At 45.6% G+C, this 18,693-nt stretch overlaps 2 protein-coding genes across 2 annotated transcripts in view; both read right to left on the reverse strand.

Annotated features, from left to right (window-relative positions):
* The window catches only part of ABCC1 (ATP binding cassette subfamily C member 1 (ABCC1 blood group)), a 145,805-nt gene that overhangs the window by 48,228 nt on the left and 78,884 nt on the right, over positions 1 to 18,693 (reverse strand). Inside the window, exons 11-12 of the mRNA XM_090276966.1 lie at positions 9,238 to 9,334; positions 7,339 to 7,538 (exon numbers count right to left, since the gene is read on the reverse strand). Coding sequence (XP_090133092.1) covers positions 7,339 to 7,538; positions 9,238 to 9,334 — 297 coding nt within the window. The remainder of the gene's footprint in view (positions 1 to 7,338; positions 7,539 to 9,237; positions 9,335 to 18,693) is intronic.
* On the reverse strand, positions 16,668 to 17,325 carry LOC150009218 (large ribosomal subunit protein uL14m). The gene is made up of 2 exons (XM_090279139.1): positions 17,281 to 17,325; positions 16,668 to 17,147 (listed from the first exon to the last, which is right to left on the reverse strand). The coding sequence occupies exon 2, from the start codon at positions 17,135 to 17,137 to the stop codon at positions 16,700 to 16,702; it is 438 nt and encodes a 145-aa protein (XP_090135265.1). The 5' UTR covers positions 17,138 to 17,147; positions 17,281 to 17,325; the 3' UTR covers positions 16,668 to 16,699.

The raw sequence follows: 18,693 nt of genomic DNA on the forward strand, positions 1-18,693 counted from the left end.
TCTCCAAGCGAGCCTGTTTCCCCATCTATGAAACAGGGATCCTGATACACCTTTGCAGGGCCGCTGCAGCAAGGAGTCACGGGCAGGGCTTAGCACAACGCCCAGGGCACAGTGAAGTGCACTGCATGGCAGCTGTTTGCAGTTGCTGCAGGACTCAGTCCAAAGTCCTTGGACAATTCTTCCAAAGACTCTATGAACCGGTCCCAAGCGCGAGGCACTGGGAAGCAACGCTGGTTCTGGTCCTGGCTCCGGCATTTATAGGCTGGATGACCCGGAGGCACGCACGGCACACCAGTTTTCCAGTCTCCACAGCCCAGAGGGCGGTGAGGCGCTCAGAAAGCCACCGACGCCTGACCCCGGGGTGTCTGCACATACTGGCTCCCCTCTTCCAGGCAGTGACCTCCTGTCCAAAGGGACTCTTCACTCACAACTCTCCAAATACAGCCACACAAAGGAACAGTGTTCAGCCATGAAAAGGAGCAAAGCCCTGACACACGCTACAATATGAAGGAACCCTGAAAACAAGATACTAAGTGAAAGAAGACAGACCCTAAAGGCCACAAGTACTTGGATTCCATTTGTATGAACTATCCAGAATAGGCAAATCTACAGAGACAGAAAGTAGATTAGTGGGTGTCGTGGTTGACGGAGTAGGGGGAATGGGGAGTGGCTACCAATGAGGGTTTCTTTTGGCGGGTGATGAAAATGTTCTGGAATTAGATAGTGGTGATAGTTGCACAACCTGGTGAATATACTAAACAACACTGAATTTTACACTTAAAAATGGTGATTTATATTGCAATAAAAATAATTATTTTTTTAAAACCTCTCCAAAGTCAGTCTATTTTGCTTCCTATAGAAGCTAGGCCCCAGGGCCCAGCTGATTTGTAAATGCCCCTTGTCTGTAACCGTCTGGCCTCCTTCGCTACTGTTCTTGCGCCCGCTCCCTGTTCCAGCCCCACTGGCCTCCGTGGCTGTTTCTTCTGTGGGTCAGGCACAGTCTAGCCTCAGGGCCTTTCCACTCACTCTTTCCTCAGCCTGGTGCGGCCCCTCACCTCCATCACGTAGACTCAAGTGTCACCTTCTCAGTGAGGTAGTCAGTCGATCATCCCAGGTGAAGCTGTAAAACCGCACACCTTCCTGACAGCTCTAACCTGAACCTTTCTTCCCCATAGCACTATGACAGGTTAGCACACTATGATGTATTTATCATGCCTATTGTTTACCATCTGTCCCTCCCAGTGAGAATGAATGAATACCCCATGAGGGCAGGGAATGTTGTCTGGGGTACTCACTGCTCTGTCATCAGTGCCTAGGACAGTGCCTGGATCAAGGCAGATACTCAGGTAAAGCTCGTGGGTGGGTGGATTGATGGACAGAGAGATGGATGGGCAGGCCTGCCTGAAGGCAGGAGAGCATACACTCAGATGCATCTCTTCAGCAGTGGAGAAAACCAGACCTCAAGCATCTCACAACCAGAACACACCAGCTCCCTTGACCCAACTGACAGGTGGCTGCCAGCAGCACAGGGCATGAGCTGAGAGGGAGCAACACCACGTGGCCCCTGTCAGAACCACAGCTCCGACTTCTCCGGGAAACAGAGATCATTCATTCATCCATCAATTACTAATTGGGTACCTACTATGTGCCAGGCACTGTGTGCTCTGAGGTGAGGCAAAATGGAGATCCTGACATTACCAGCAAGTACTCTGGGTTCTTGCGAATTCCCAGGACAGAGATCAAAAGATCACTAGAAACCAATAGAGCCTGGTGCATTGGCCAGGAATCACACCCGGGAGGCAGGAGAGAATCCTAGCACTGAACCACCCTGGGTTCCTGGGAACTCCAAGACAGAAATCAAGAGAGTTCCCCATAAAGTAGTACTTAGGCGAGAGGTTTATCACATGTGGTTTGTGCGCCAAGGGAGACAACATCTAAAGGGAGAAAGAAAACTTGCTCCCAGAACAAAAGCTAGGGAATAATTTCAAAGAAGATGAGGCAGGAAACATGACATCTAAGTGTGGTATCTAAATATGTAGAGGCGGGGACTCTGGCCCTTGTTCAGTGTAAACTGCATCCTTCTTCCTGTGTTGCACATCTCATTAGCATGTTAAATCTCCACCTAGGGGTGTGTTTTTTAGCATTTAAATGAGGGAAGGTCACCGAAAGGACAGTTTATCTTGCTAGTGTGCGTGCAGAAGTGAAAATAACATTTAAGACTGCCTACCAAAGCAAATCTTGCAAACAGCACCATCCTTCAGTCTAGTTACTAACTGGCTGTAAGGAGAAAGGAAAGAAAGCATTGCGGCCATTAATGCGTTCCTTCCTTCCTGCCAGCTGGACCCAGGGAGTAGCTTGCCTATCTCACTGAGACTCAGTCTAGTTGGAAATAGGTGCTAACTAGGTTCTCTCTATCAGGGAGTGTTTAGAAGTGTGTGAAGGTGTCGGGGGTAGTTGGTGGTGGGGAGCCGGGGTTTGCTACTGCCTTGTAATGGGTGAGGTTAAAGAATGGGAGAAATCCTTCACAAACAATGAAGAACAACTGTCCCACTAGAAGTGCTAACAGTGCCTCCATTGAGAAATGTAGCAAATGACTGAACTATCTATGCCAGCCCAACCCCTAAAAAAACCTGATATCTCTTTGTGTGGACATCTGTTCTTTCTGTTGCCCAGCACCCATTCCCCTGTTGCTAGTAACAACACCTCAATCTACCTTTGGGGAACTGAACCTCCCCTAGTCTCAGTCTATGAGCTTCAGCCACAGAAGAATCGCCCACATTCCACCCCAAACTCATGACCCAGGCAGGGTCAATCCAAGCATCCTGTCTCCCTGGCTATAGTGATGCAGAATAAGCATGTAGCCGACTGGAACCAATGAGACTCAATCCCACAGCTTTGTAGGAACTAAGAGGGAAAGGAGGGCTCTCTCCTTACAGGAGTTACTGAGATGACAGGGTGAACTGTAACTGCATGGTGAGCACATGTCTGACAAAAAAAAAAAAAAAAAAAAAAAAAAAAAACCACCAAGAAGAAAGCAGAGCTAAGAGACAGATAGTAATCTTTGGAGCACCTAGATCCAGCCATGCCTGAAACCCTAGCCATACTTAAAACCAGCACTTTCCTAGACTTTTCAGTTTTGTGACTCAAAAATGTATTTTTTTTTTCACTCTGGTCAATCTGAGTTAGGTTTCTGCATCTTGCAAAGAGTTTCTGACTAATAGTTTACTCATATATTTCATTCATTTTTTCAGTCATTCTTCTACATACACTTACAGAGTGTGCACCATCTGCCAAGTCCCCTATGTTCTAGGGGCACAAGCAAAAAGCCACAATGTCCCTACATGATCTGATCTGGAATAGTAATTACCTAATAAAGGAGATACAAGGTAAGTAGAAGGCAAAAAGCACACAAATCTTCCACGGCGGAAAATGCTAAATATTGCTGGACGCTTGGGGATGCTATTTTAGGAAAGTGCATTAAGTGGACATGATAAATGCCAGGCTCCGTATCCCAGGGAAACAGTCCCATCAATCCCACTCTATGGCATCCCTTCTCCTGTCTGACCACCCCAGGCCTCTGTCTTCCATCACACCTACCAGTGCGTAAACACCTCATCATCCTTGAGGTGCAGGAATTCACCAGTGGACATGCAAACACCTTCCAAGGAAACAGAGCGCCACATATTTTATCCTAATGTAGTCAGAGGCTTCGGTGTCTCAGCTAGGGCCAAGGTCCCAACTGACGCCCAGGCTCATCTGCTTCATGCCCAACAGCTCAACAAACTCCATCTCAGGAAGCCCTTCACCCACCCCAAAGCTGAGTGGCAAGTACAAGGTCAAGAAAAGCCAGTCCTGCTCTTAAGTATCTCTTGCTGCAGCTTCCGAATGGAGACCAGGACAGGAGATGATAAGTGAAGGGTCAGCACGTTCAGGTGATAAGCTGGACACTTGGTTTAATCAGAGGATCTAATGTACAGAGCAAAAGGCTGTGGGAAACGGGTCCCCACTCCTGAGTATACACAAACCATAGATCAAACCCTGCCATTTGCTTCCTGACTGCAGATCTTTTCCTATTAAAAAAAAAAAAAAGGCAATTCAAAACACCTTGCATTTCTGAATGATTTGCTATCACTTGCATAAAGGTAACTACAAGAGACATATAAGTTTAATGACATTAATTGCTCACAGTTACTGTTACGCTGATATTTAAGTAGATTTTCGTTGGAAATACACAAAAGAAGCAGGGGAGGGAGGGAGGGGCATTAAGAATGTCTGGAGACATTTTTGATGGTCACAACTAGAGGGATGGAGGGACAGACACCACTTGGCATCTAGAGGGTAGAGGACAGGAATGTTGCTAAATGCTGTACAATGCACAGGACAGCCCTCACACCAAAGACAGAATTATCGGGACCCAAATGTCAACAGAGCTAAGGTTGCAAAACCCTGTTTCAGATCCTCTGGAACAGCTTTAACTGTTTTTACCATGGTAATGTATTACTATTTTTAAAACAAAATGTATCACATATACAAAACAGAATAAAGTTATAAACATGTAGAGACTATTTAACAACTTAAAAGAAAAATAATAAAATGAACACTATTTAAATACCATCCAGTCTTATATTGTTTTTACTTTCAAAAATCAAAGAGGGTTGTCAAACACCTGGGGAAGGTTGGGGAGACAGGAGTGTGAAGAGAATGAGACAGCAGAACTGTCTAACGCAGAATGCTGGACTGTCTGAGCTGGAAGGGATCTTAGGAACACAGAGTCCCAGAACAGCTAAGAGATGTCCAGTCACTTCTTGTGCCAACTTCAGGCAATTGACAGTGGTCACCTGGAGCATTGCTCGAACCTCCCTTGGTGGGGAGAGAACCTAACTCCGACTGACTGGATGTCTGGTGCGGGCATGGGACGTGGGGCAGGGCAGGACCCTGTATGTGACACCCGTGGCCTAACCCCTCATGTTTCCTATGTGGAAACCCAGAGGCAGGGAGGTAGAATGACTGGCTTCAGGTCACAGTGTGAGCTGGCAGCAGGATTCAGCAGATGTCCTGCCTCGCAGAACATTCCATTCCGGGATCAGCATCCTATGGCAGTGATCCACACCTGTTTACGTCTGGCCCTTGAGCATAGAATGGCTTTTACATTTTTAAAAGATTTTTAAAAATCAAAATAATAATACTTCATGACACGAAAATTATTTAAATCCAGTGTCTATAAATAACTTTTTACGGGAACACAGCCACACCAATTCATTTATGTAATATCTATGGCTATGCTCAGTAGTTGCGACAGAGACGTATGGCTCAGAACCCCTCCAATATTTACCCGCTGGCCCTGTACACAAAAAGTCTGCTTGCTCCTACTTTTTGCCAGTGCTTCTCAAACCGCCTGAGGGGAGACTGCTAAAATTCAGATTCTGTTTCACCTGGTCTGGGGTGAGGTCTGAGGGTCTGCATTTCTCATAAGCAATCAGGTTGTGAGCCACACTGAAGAGTCAGGGTTTACTCCAGTGGTTCTCAGACCAACATCAGTGGCAGCTGGGAATGCATAAGAACTACAAATACTCAGGCCCTACCCAGACCTACTGGCTCCGCAACTCTGGGTGGGGCCCAGGGAACTATGTTTGAACAAGCCCCCCAGGTGATTGATTCCAACACTCCCTCGAGTGTGAGCATCACTGCTTTCCCCACACTGCCTTGAGAAAGGGTCAGACTCTGGAGACACTAAGCTGAACCTAATAAAATCCAATGTTGGAATAAGCACACTTCAACAAATGCTGAAAAGACAGGAGTCTGGCTTGTGTGGCTCAGTGGCTTGAGCACCAGCTTGCGAACCAAAAGGTCGTCAGTCTGATTCCCAGTCAGGGCACGGGCCTGGGTTGCGGGCCAGGTCCCCAGTTGGGGGCCTGAGAGAGGCAATTGATCAATGTTTCTCTCCCTCTTTCTCCCTCCCTTCCCCTCTTTCTAAAAATAAGTAAAATCTTTAAAAAATAAAAAGGCAGGCGTTTCCTTAAACATTCTACCTGCAACACAGCCAGGATGAAGCAGATGTTAGTCTAATAGATATTTATAAAAATGTGTGCTTCTTGTTCACATAGAACTTCCCATAAGAATATATATTTGCCAACGTAACTAAGTTATAATCATTATTAGCACAACATTTTAAAACATAGTTAAGAACACCAAAACAGAAAGGAAAAAACAAACATGGGCACCATCTGAAATCACCCTTAACCATTCTTAACTATCAACTGTGCTTGGCTCATCTCCATATGGTCTCTTGGTTTGGGACCATCTTTGTAAAACAGTAGCTTGCACTGTTTTCTTTAAACTTTTCTAAGTTAGCCAGCATGGGACAGACCCATTACCACCCCAAGACATGCATATTGGAATGAACACTCAGTGCAGCGTGATCATAACAGCAAAGAAAGAACCATCCTAAAAAGCCAGGGTTGGGAGACAGGTGAAGTCAGCTACGGCCCGTCCTGCACTGGACAAGCATTCATTAAAGCAGACAAAGGAGATGTGAATGCAGGAACTGAGAGGTTACGTGGTTAAGTCCAAAAAAGGTCTAGAACACCAAAGTATAGTATGACTCCATTTCAATATATTAAAAGTATTTTTTTAAATATCTGCATATATACCTTTTCTCTGAAAAGATACACAAAATTGTCACTTTGGAGGAGAGGGACGGATGGGAAGGAAGACAATATATTTTCCATTTTATAACTTCCTGTACGGTTTGAATTTTTTTTTTTACAATCAATTAAAAATATTTGTCAAGTACCAACTTGCACTATTTTAGATACTGAGGATACAGCAGAGAAGACAAAACCCTTACCTTCCTGGAGCTGACGTTCCAGTGGAGACACAATCAATGAAAGAATAAGTAAATTTTAGAGTGTGTTTGACATTGCTGCTCGAAGTGTGGTACACAGGCCACTGCCAATACAAGTTTGTGACCAGTCAGCAACAGATGAGGACCCAGTAGAATAACATAGCTCAACTGTGGCGCTGAGCATTCAGTTTGGTTCAGCTGACATTTTTATTCTTAGCAAGACTTTCTCAACGAAGGAAGCAGAGAATGCTGGTGGACATTCTGCTACAAACTCCTCGTCTCACAGGCAACATGTAACATTCCTGAATGGGCCACTTTGAGTAACGTGGGCTGGAAGCTACTAAGTATTATGAATAAAATAAAGGGTGTGAGTGTGTGTGGCAATTTTAAAGGGAGTGATAGGAGAAGGCCTTGTTGAAATAGTGACATTTTAAATATACTTACGTATGAAAACCTAAAATGATATGAGCCAAGATAACTTTGGCTTCACTCACCAGGAAAGGCGTGCAGACCCAGGTGAAGGTTCCCACGGCTGCCAGGTAAGCAGATTTTTTCAGCACCTTCAGCTCCTCCTGCCTGATGGCCAGCACCTTGTCTTTGAATGCCAGCTCCCAGGCATAAAGCTTGAGCACTTTGATCCCATTGAGAATTTCATTCATCAACTTTATCCGACTGTCTTTGCTCTTCATGTGGGCTACCTTCAAAGAGAAGAACAATCGACCCACATCCAGGGCCAGCCTGCCCACTCTGGCCCAGGCGTCAGACCATCCTCTACAGCCCTATCTACCAAAAAGGGGCTTTCCTGAGGGTGCAACACTGAGCTGAGCCTGCAATTGCCATGAACCCTACTGCTCACCCTGAGAGTACCCCAAGGGGCTCTTTTATCAATGAGAAATAAAAACCTGCTTCGAATCTCATTAAATTAGACACAAACAAACCTACTAGACTGAGGAATAAGAGGCAAGAAAATCCTTCAGGTATCCAAGGAAGAAATAGGGACACAGTTCCTACTCTGCAGATCCAAACATGAGAGAGATCACACTGGGTTTTCCCCTCCATTTTGATATTCTTTATGAGTTTTCAGCTAGGGCATGGTCGTTAAAATACTGAAATATTCCTACAACAGCCGGAACTGGTTCCGACCCCTAGAGGCCTACACCATACATTGTTACATTCTAATAGCATCTGGCACTTTCTATATGCCAGGCACTTTTCTGAGCATTTTACATGCATTAGTTCATTTAATGCTCACGAGAACACAATTATTAAATGCTATCGTCATGCCTGGGTCACAGAAGATGGGCACCCTTTAAGAGGCTGTTTCAGAGGTGGGCTGCTCGGGGAAGCCTACAGGTCAAGAGGGTGAAAGGTGACACAGCCACAAGCCCCCTTTCTTGCCTCTCCTCTCCACGTCACCCTCGCCTGATGAGGCCTCATTCCAACAGGCTCACATCCTAAAACCATCTCTTCTGCCAGTGAGGCCAGGCTCCCTCATTAGAAATTCCACAGGCACATCATAAATAGCCATCAACAGGGGAGCAGAAAGGAAAACTCTGGCCCGCCTCTGCTACAGACCATTAGGCACCAGTTCAAGGGGATGAAGTCAGATGATGGCATGCCACAGCGAGGTCCCAAGGCGCAGTGTCACGTGATGACACCAGGCTGCTAAGCAGGCCCATTTATGTAAAAATATTTGTGGTAACAATGCCAAAAAAACACATCAAACCTAACTATATAATCAGCTCACTACATAAAGGCATAGAAAGTTCTAGAAGAATTTGCTTCACAGTGTTCACTGTGGTTGAGAGGATAGGAAAAGGGACACCCCCTTTTAATCTATACATACACCTTTGTATTATTTGGACTATTTTTTAATAATGAGAAGGCATTCACTCTGCTACCTGGGTATTTAAAAACTTAAAAAATACAAAGTACCCCTGAAACTAAAGAGTTTATCACTGCACCTAGCATAAAGTCAGACACAAGGAAAGTAGGGGTATATTTACTTACCTCTTAAACACACACACACACACACACACACACACAAATTAATAAATTCCTCGGAAATAAGGAACTTTTTGGAGGTTCATGGACATGCTTTTAGTCACTGGCTCACTAGGTCTAATAATTTTAGGAGCTCACAACCTGGGATGCCCATTGTAATTACCAGGGAAGCTTTAGAGACTCCTGATGCCCAGGCCCTACCCACAGTAGGTGAATCAGAATCCCAGGAGTGGGGTCCAGACACCAGCATTTGTTAAGGCTCCTCAGGGGATCCCAACAGGTAGGCAAGGCTGAGAACCCCACCTCCTGAGCAGAAGGAACTATGCTAAGCTCCACACAGAAGGACCTCAGGCCAGGGCCCAGCTTGGAATCCTGTGGAGACAGCTAACCTACCTGGTAGGTCTTGGTCTTCATGGCCATGACAGCGTTGAGGGGAACCATGAGGATCATCACAGCCAAGCCAGCCAGGATGGAGGGGCCCAGGTTCTGAGGGAGGAAAGAGAACCAAGGGCTTCGCATGGGGCTTCCCCAGGCTGAGCGCCCCCACTCTGACTGCCAGCTTGCCAGTTCCCTTACTTTCACCCGACGATGAGCTATTAAAATGTCTCAGATTTATTCCTGAGCATCTTGGGGGGTCCCACAACCTTTTAGAACATGCAGGTCCACGATCTTTGATCAGAACCCTTGGGACCAGATGAGTTTTGCAAATTAGATCTTTAGAGTCTTAGAAAGGTAATAAGATGTTGAGCAGAAAACTTAACGCAGCCGGCCTGAGGCTTTATCTTGTGGGAAGGTCTGCGTACACATCTGGCCCTTGGCTGGCATTTGGGAGCTCAGATTTGAGAAAGGCTCCCACCATTCTCACAATGGAGACGAGCAGCTCCGTGTGCCTAAACTGTTTGCACAAACAACATGGTCTGTGCTGAACACCCCTTTTCCTTCTGGGAGCCTGGAAGTCTGGCGAGCGCCAGGCACTGGCTGACGATGTGAGCAGCCGCCAGTAAAAACCGTGGGCTCCAGGTCTCTACCAAGCTTCCCTGGCTGGCAACACTCCTCCTCCCCCACGACGCTGTCACACCTGGGTGCTGGGGAATCAAGGGCACCCTGTGGGACTCCACTTCTCAGAAGTTTGTACCAGGTTTCCCCCCAGACTTTGTCTCCTGCAGCTCTACCCTTCACTCACCCTGCAGACATAAATCATAGCCCTGAGTTCTCCTAGTGAAGCATCACCCTGGCGTGCTCCTGGGGACTCCTGACACATGCATGTATGTCCTTCTACTGCCTCCATGCCCACCAGGGCCGGCACAGAACTCCATTATCAAATGCATTGGTTTTTCAGCAGCAAAGTAAGTATATTCACATGGAGAGAAACAATTAAGGTTATAAATAGTTCATATCAGTTCAGGTCCAGGTTTGCCACCAAATGAGTTAAGAAAAACTTTGGATTTTCAGAGTTGTTCGACTGGGATTTGTAGATTAAGAGGTTGTAGACTTTTTCTCTTGTCCCATTTGCAAACAAGGAAAATTGCTGTCTCAGAGAGGTTAACAGGAGGTGGCAATATAGATCTGTACCTTAAAATTCCACAAACACAAGGAGACAGCTTGAGAAGTTGGCCCTGTGTGTATTTGCTTAGCTGAAACATACAGGTGGAACACTAGGGTCCCGTAATTCTTTGCTTCCCCTTAGGGATTCAGAAAATCAGGAGCATGAGCTCCTCTCCTTCCAAGTAGTCACCAGCAAGGGCTCCAGGCCTAGTTCCAAAAAAAAAATACTACTGTTGGGCCAAATGGCTTTGGTGATGTGAAGATTAACCTACCTTTGAGAACAAAGATTTCTACCAACAATCTAAAGCATTCAGAATGCTGACAGAAAATAATAGTGGCTAAAAGAAACGGAGAACATCTGTGCACCATGCACTGTTCCATAAACATTACCTGCATTTATTCATCTGATTGTCCCAACATCCCTATGATGAGAGGTACTGTTATCACCACCAATTTACAGAAGAGGACACTGAGGCTTAGAAAGCTCAGAGACACTGAGTGACGAAGTCCTAGAGCTAGTAATGGGAAGAGGCAGGATTTAAACCCAGGCATCTGATTCCAGAGCCCACACTGTCATCCACTAACCTATACCATGTTTTTGAGGATCATATAGAGAAACCGAGTTCTGGTCTAAGCCAGGAGTCTCCAACCAAATAGGAATTTTCCCCCAGGGGACATCTGGCAATGTCTGGAGACATTCAGGCTGTCATAACTGGAGAGAGAGAGGAGCTTTGTGTTACTGGTGCCTTGTGGGTAGAGGCCAGGAATGCTGCTAAACATCCTACAACACACAGTGCAGCCCCCCACAATAGAGAATTAACTGGCCCCAAATACCAATAACATAGTCAGCAACCCTCACTGAAAACAAAGCAATTTTCTTAACAGTTCATAAACCAACCCCAAAGGCAATTCTAAAAGAAGTATTCCAAAAATATTTCATCCACAGCAGCACTTTCTGGGGAAGTGGATCTCCCAGCATGCTCTGGGGATGTGGGTACCTAGAAGACATTAGTTTTGATACCTAAATTCTGGTACTTATTTTCTAAGTTTCATTGAGAGAAACAATTTATAATCATTTTCCATCTGCTCTATAAATACACAAAAAGTGTAAAATACAGTGAAATCAAGAGATAATTCGTTGCGTACCTATTACACACCAGGCCCCACTGGGACTGCACCCACCGAACACGAACACAAGGCCCTGGGAGTCCAGGAGAGGAGGGGCTGCTACACTGAGTGTGCAAAAAACTATTCTAAAAGGTAGAATCAGATGAGTTTCTATACTAAAGCTATTGGGATTCAAAAAAGGAATAAGTCCATCTAATTGAAAAGGAAAAAAAAAAATCTGTGGCATTTGTCACAGTCTTGAGGGATGGGTAGGATTTCATCCATAGGGAGGAAGGATGGAAGGGTGTTCCTGGTGGAAGGAAAGGCACATGCAAAGGCTCAGAGGAGGGAAAGAATAAGGCATGTGTCAGGATATGAGCATCTTTGCTCATCTTTTGACCTGAGGAACTGTCCCCACCCTGCCCGAAGGGCTGTCGATCATACCTCCACCTCTTCCACAATGAGAGAGGGCTTGTGGCCTAGGCTGGCCAATCAGAGAAACCTGTTTTTGGTCTACATGAGTGGTCCCCAGCCAGATAAGAATTTTCCCTCTGCCTCACAGTGATTGGTTCAGAGATGTGAATAGGACTGTGCCAGGCCAATCAGAGTGCTTCGTGGGGCTCTAGCTAAGGCAAAGAGGACTGCTTTACTGACTGCAAAAGTGATATAAGCCCAAAACTATAAAAGCAATTTAGGGAAATCCCACTGAGAATAAGGTCAGTTTGGAGGAAAACATGGCTAAAAAATGATTTAATAACAAAGCTGAGTCCTTCCAGCATTCCTTGAACTCCTAGATCCATCCATGCCTGAGGTCCTGGGCTTCTCAGTCACATGCACACACCCACAAAATTGCCTTTACTTGCTCAGGCTATTTTAACATTGGTTTTTTGTGTTTTTTTTTTAATTTTTAGGAAAATGTACTCAGATGTTGCAATCATGCCTGCAGCCAGAACACTGGATGTTGTAATCCTATTTACTTCAAACACAAAATTGCATCAAGAGATCTCCAAGGAGCCCTAGCCAGGGTGGCTCAGTTGGTTGAAGCATAATCCTATAAACCAAAAGGTCACCGATTCATTCCCAGTCAGGGCATGCCTGGGTTGTGGGTTCTGCCCTGCACTGCGGTGGCAATAGGAGGAAACCGATTGATGTCCTATTAGTATTTCTCTCTCTCTCTGGAATCAATAAATACATCCTCAGGTGAGGATTAAAAAAAGAGAGATCTCCAAGGAACCTGAGGCCAGAAGAAGTGTTGCTGCCTGAAACAGGGGACTCTCTAACCACCTTATTACTCAGCAGGCATTGGTAGTGGACTCTAGTGCAAATATTTTGAATGTAGTGCCTTCTTTCTGCCCTTGCCGCTTTTCCCAACTCGTTTTTTTTCATCGTTTCTTTTTTTTTTCTCTTATTCCCATCTGTCCACACACCCCCCCTTTGGCCACCATTAGCTTGTTCACTGTAACTATGGGTCTGTTTCCGTATTGTTGTTTACTCATCTACTCTGCTAGTTTAGGTTCCACATGTAAGTGAAATCAGACTGTATTTGTTTTTCTGTCTGACTTATTTCCCTTAGCATAATACCCTCTAGGTCTATCCATTATGTTTCAAATGGCAATATTTCATTCTTTTTTCATTGCCAAATAATATTTTGTTGTGTATCCATTAATCTACTGATGGACAGTTAGGTTGCTTTTATATCTTGGCTATTTCTAGTAATGCTACACTGAACACAGGAGTGCATATATCTTTTCAAATTAGTGTTTTTTGTTTCCTTTGGATAAATACCCAGAAGTACAATTGCTGGATCATAAGGTAGTTCTATTTCTAATTTTTTGGAACCTCCATACTGTTTTCCATAGTGGCTGTGCCTATTTACATTCCCCCCAACAGTACACAAGGGTTCTGTTTCCACATCCTCACCAACACTTGCTATTTGTTGATTTATTAATAACAGACATTCTGACAGGTGAGATAATATCTCATTGTGGTTTTGGGACTTCCGGCCAAGATGGAGGCCTAGACTGACATGCTCCGTCTCCCTCCACAACTAAGAAGGAATACAACTACCACAAAACCAGAAATAACCAGAAGTTCCATGGAAATCCAATGTATGAAGTTATAAAGAAGTGATGCTTAACGAAACAGGGAGAAAGGGTGAAGCCGAGGCGGAGAGGTCAAGCTGTGTGGGCAGCGGCAGCTGCAGTGATGGCGGCAGGACAGCAGTAAACACAGACACCCATATTTAAAGGGAGGCGAGAAGCACCTGGGGAGCACCCCTAGCTACAGACCAAAGCCCTCAGCTTGCGATTCCAACACCAGGGAAGGGAGAGCCCCATTGCCTCGGACTGTGAGAGCCGGAGGCTGTGGAGATGGAGGAAGAGGTTCCCGGTCTCTCAGCGGAGAGTGAACAGCAGGAATCCATCTTGAACCCCGCCCCCACACAAAGCACCACAGTGTGGTGAGAAGGGTCGCCTGGTAGTGACGAGTGCACGGGGCTCCACTCCCTATAGCGTAGGTGTGACAGCCCCGCCCAGGAAGCAAAGGTAAACACAAAACTGTCAGAATGGCACAAATCATGATAGAGATCCCGGTGACGCAGCTGACCAGCCAGCAAATACCTAATCTAAGAGCTCAGCAGATGGGAAATCTTTCTGAGGCTCAGTTCAGAGCTTTGGTTATACGAATGCTTACAGACCTAACAGCAGATCTTAAACAAGACGGGGAAGGAATGAAGGCTAGTCCTGCTGAAATGAATGAAAACACATACGAAACTAGTGGTGAGGGAAAGAAAACCAGGGATCAAATCAACAAATTGGAGCATAGGGAAGGAACAAACAGTCAACCAGTGCAGAAAGAGAGAAAATGAGGAGAGGCTCAGAAACCTATAGGACAGCTATAAGTGGGCCAACATCCAAACCATAGGGTTGCCAGAAGGTGAAGAAGAAGAACTAGAAATTGAAAAATTAAGTGAAAAAATAATGAAACAGAACTTCCCTAACTTGGGGAAGGAAATAGACTTATAGGTCCAGGAAGCATAGAGAGCTCCAAAAAAACTGGACCCAGAAAGAACCACACCAAGATACATTATCATCAAAATGTCAAAAATTAAGGATAAAGAGACAATCTTAAAAGCAGCAAGAGAGAGGAACAGAATTACGTACAAAGGGGTCCCCATAAGACTATCAGCTGATTTCTCAAAAGAAACTCTGCAGGCAAGAAGGGACTGGCAAGAAATATTCAAAGTAATGAAAAGCAAAAACCTACAGCCACGATTACTCCATCCAGCGAAGCTGTCATTCAGAATAGAAGGGCAAAGAAAGTGCTTCCAGGACAAAGTAAAACTGAAGGAGTTCATCAGACCCAAAACACTGTTATATGAAATGTTAAAGGGACTTGTTTAGGAGAAGGAGGATCAAAACTATGAACATTAAAATGAAAACTGTATCACAACAACCAACAGCAGAAGCTAGGGAACCGAAACAAAGGCAGACTAAATAGGCAATGAGCGTGGGAAAAGAATTGTAGGTATGGGGAACATATTGGGGGGAGGTCAGCAGGGAGAGGAAAGGGGGGAAAGGGAGGAGGATGTGCAGGAATTAAGAAGCATAGTTGGAGGGAGTGGAGTAGACAAGAAGATGTTGAAAAGAACTATATGCACAACCAATGGGCATGGACTGAGGGGGGGTGACTACTGGAGGGAGTGGGTCACTGGGTGGAGGAGAAGAAAGGGAAAAGAAATTCGGACAACTATAACAGCATAATCAATAAAGTATATTAAAAAAAATCTCATTGTGGTTTTAATTTGCATTTCCCTAACAATTAGTGATGTTGAGCATCTTTGAACAGGTCCATTGGCCGTTTGTATCCTCTTTAGCTTTTTTCTGCTAAGTCGTATGCGTTTCCTCAGATATTTTGGATATTGATCCTTTATCACATGTATCATTTGCAAATGTCTTCTCCTACTCATTAGGTTGTCCTTTTGTTTGTATTTCCTTCACTTTGCAAAAGCTCTTTAGTTTGATATAGTTCCATTTGTTTATTTCTTTCTTTTGTTGCCCTTGCCTGAGGAGGCATGTCCAAATAAATGCTGCTTTCTTTTTGTTTCTGTTTGCATGGAATACCTTTTTCCATCCCTCCACTTTCAGTCTGCATGTATCTTTGGATCTGAACTGAGTCTCTTAATAGCCAGCATACGGATGGGTCATGTTTTTAAACCATTCAGCCACCCTATGTCTTGCCATTGAAACACTTAACCCATTTACATTTAACATAACTATTAATGAGTATGTACTCACTGCCATGTTGTTAATTGTTTGTAGGCTGTTTTATAGCTGTCCTCTGTTCCCTTTCTTCTTCTCTTGATCTCCCTTGTGGTTTACTGTTGTTCTTCAGTGTTCCTTCCTCTTTGTTCTTCATAGAACTTATGTAGATTCTTGGCTTGTGGTTACCATGATTTTTGGTTTGTACAGATGGGGCAAAAGTAGGCTTACAGTTGTAAGTATGAGAAACAGAGTTTTTTCTTGTTTTATTATTTATGAACAACTGTAAACCTATTTCTGCCCCACACTATCGCTCTTTATCTATAGCAATCTAGTTTAAGACATTAAGTTTCAACATATTTTGTAAGGATTACATTTTTACTCCCCTTTCCATGCTTTATGTTATTGATGTCATGTTTTCAGATCTTTTACCTTTCTCATATATTCTTATTTCTGGTTATGGTCTTTCCTTCTCTGCTTAAAGAAGACCCTTTAACATTTACTGTAAAGCTATTTTACTGGTGATAAATGCCTTTACTTGTTGCTTGTCTGGACACTATTTCTCCTTCAATTGTAAACGAAAAACTTGCTGGGGAAATTATTCTAGGTTGTAGGTTCCTTTCTTTCAGCACTTTCAAGATGTCCTGCCACTCCCTTCTGACCTATAAATTTGCTGATAGCCTTACAGGGTTTCCTTTATATGTAACTTGTTTTCCACCTGCTGCCTTCAGGATTATCTCTTTATCTTCAATTGTTGCCATTTTAACTACAATATGTCTTGGGTGTGGGCCTCTTTGGGTTCTTCTTATTTGGAACTCTGTGCTTTCTGGTCCTGGATGTCTGTTTCCTTTCTCAGGTTAGGCCAAGTCTTTAGCCATTATTTCTTCACATAGGCTTTCTGTTTCATGGCCCCCACTGTCGCCAGCGACATGTGCTCCGCTCACACAAAGTTCTGAGCAATGGCCAGCACCTTGGAAAACTCGCCTTCCCTCCGGCGTAGGCTGGTGGGGATGGGTGTCTTAATTCGGGTCCCTATAGGGTTCCCATTGTCCTCAATGAGGACCACATTATTGGAGTCGAACCTGGGGGTCATCCGAGGACCAGGCATGCGATGCCCCACGATGAGCGCCTTTTTCTTCTGTCCCTTGATGGCCAGCAGTATCTTGTCGCCCACCTTGCCCACCCCACTCTTGTTATAGACATGGATGCACCGAGGAGGGCGATGGTATGGGGTGTTCCCCAGAGCACTGTTGTCCACCACACGCACCCGCGTCATCTTCTGAATTGCACTGAGGGTCCTGCTGGTGCTGAAACAGCGCTGGCTGAGTGCTCTGCTCCCATGGGTGAAAGGACCCCACAGCCATGTAAAGAAAGCCATTGGATAATCCCTTAGTAAGGACAATGCACTCTGATATCTTCTATTTTTCTTTTTCTTTCTCTTTTTTTAAATGATGGCCGTGATCCACTAAACTGATTTCCCACTAGCCAATGGGACTCAGTTGGAATGAGCTGAGATTGTACGCTCTCGCTGCCCTGGAATATCCCGCTGTCGGCCCCACTGGCCTAGCACCTGTGAGGCACAGAGAGATTACTTACCCTCCGATTGTCAACAACTTTCGGCCCAGTCAGCATTCTTAGCGCGTACGCCCCAACCCTCTGCGCCACCACCGAAGAGAAAGAACAGTTCTACCATGCACTGGACGAAGCGTGATCCAAGATTCCCAGAAGTAACGCTCTCTATCTCCTTGGAGACTTCAACGCAAGAGTAGGGGCCGACCACATGGCCTGGCCCACCTGCCTTGGAAACTTTGGGAGAGGAAAGATCAATGAGAATGGTCAGCGACTGCTTGAGCTTTTGTGTCACCACGGCCTGTGCGTGACAAACACATTCTTCAAGTGCAAAGAGATCCACCAGGTGTCATGGAGGCACCCCCGCTCCCGTCATTGGCACCAGCTTGACCTCGTCATCACCAGAAGAGCGGATATTGGCAGCACCCTCCTCACCCGCAGCTACCACAGTGCAGACTGCGACACGGACCATGCCCTCGTGGTAAGCAAGGTGCGCATAATGCCGAAGAGGTTGCACCACTCCAAGATGAAGGGTCGCCCACGCATCAACACCAGTTGTGCCAGCAACCCAGTTAAGACCCAGCAATTCATCAACAAGATGGAAGATGCACTCGGCGAGGGAGTGGCGGCAGATGACATTATCGAATCCAATTGGCCACGTCTCCGCGACGCCATATACAACTCCGCCATTATTGCTTACGGGAAGAAAGAGCGGAAGAACGCTGACTGGTACGAGGCTCACTGGGAAGAAATGGAACCCGTGATCGAGGCTAAGAGGAAGGCCCTACTGGCTTACAAGGTCACGCCCACTCCCAGTACACTTCAAGCTCTACGGGCTGCCAGGAACAAAGTCCAGAAGACCGCCCGCCACTGTGCCAACACCTATTGGCTAAACCTGTGCAGAAGCATTCAGGAAGCCGCCGATATAGGCAACGCACGAGGAATGTATGAGGGTATCAAGAAGGCAACAGGCCCAATCCCCTCCAAGATCGCCCCCCTTAAGTCCAAGACAGGTGAGGTCATCACTGACCAGGAACAGCAAATGCGGCGGTGGACCGAGCACTACCTCGAGCTGTACGCAACGAAGAACACCGTAACAGACACTGCTCTTAAAGCCATCCCAGACCTACCAGTCATGGAGGAGCTAGACACCCCACCTACTGCGGCAGAGCTCGGCAAAGCCATCGACCGCCTCGCTTGCGGGAAAGCACCAGGAAGCGACGGAATCCCTCCAGAAATCCTAAAGAGCGGGAAACCAGTCCTGCTACAGCCGCTCCACCATCTACTCTGTCTCTGCTGGAAGGAGGGTTACATCCCCCAGGATATGAGAGACGCCAACATTATCACCATGTACAAGAACAAAGG

The sequence above is a fragment of the Furipterus horrens genome, unplaced genomic scaffold (assembly GCF_987537825.1).
Source record: "Furipterus horrens unplaced genomic scaffold, mFurHor1.1.pri manual_scaffold_5, whole genome shotgun sequence".
Classification (NCBI taxonomy): Eukaryota; Metazoa; Chordata; class Mammalia; order Chiroptera; family Furipteridae; genus Furipterus; species Furipterus horrens.

Bases quoted from the DNA above. Each gene is read 5' to 3' on its own strand.
- LOC150009218 (XM_090279139.1), bottom strand. From the start codon at position 17,137: ATGGCTTTCTTTACATGGCTGTGGGGTCCTTTCACCCATGGGAGCAGA.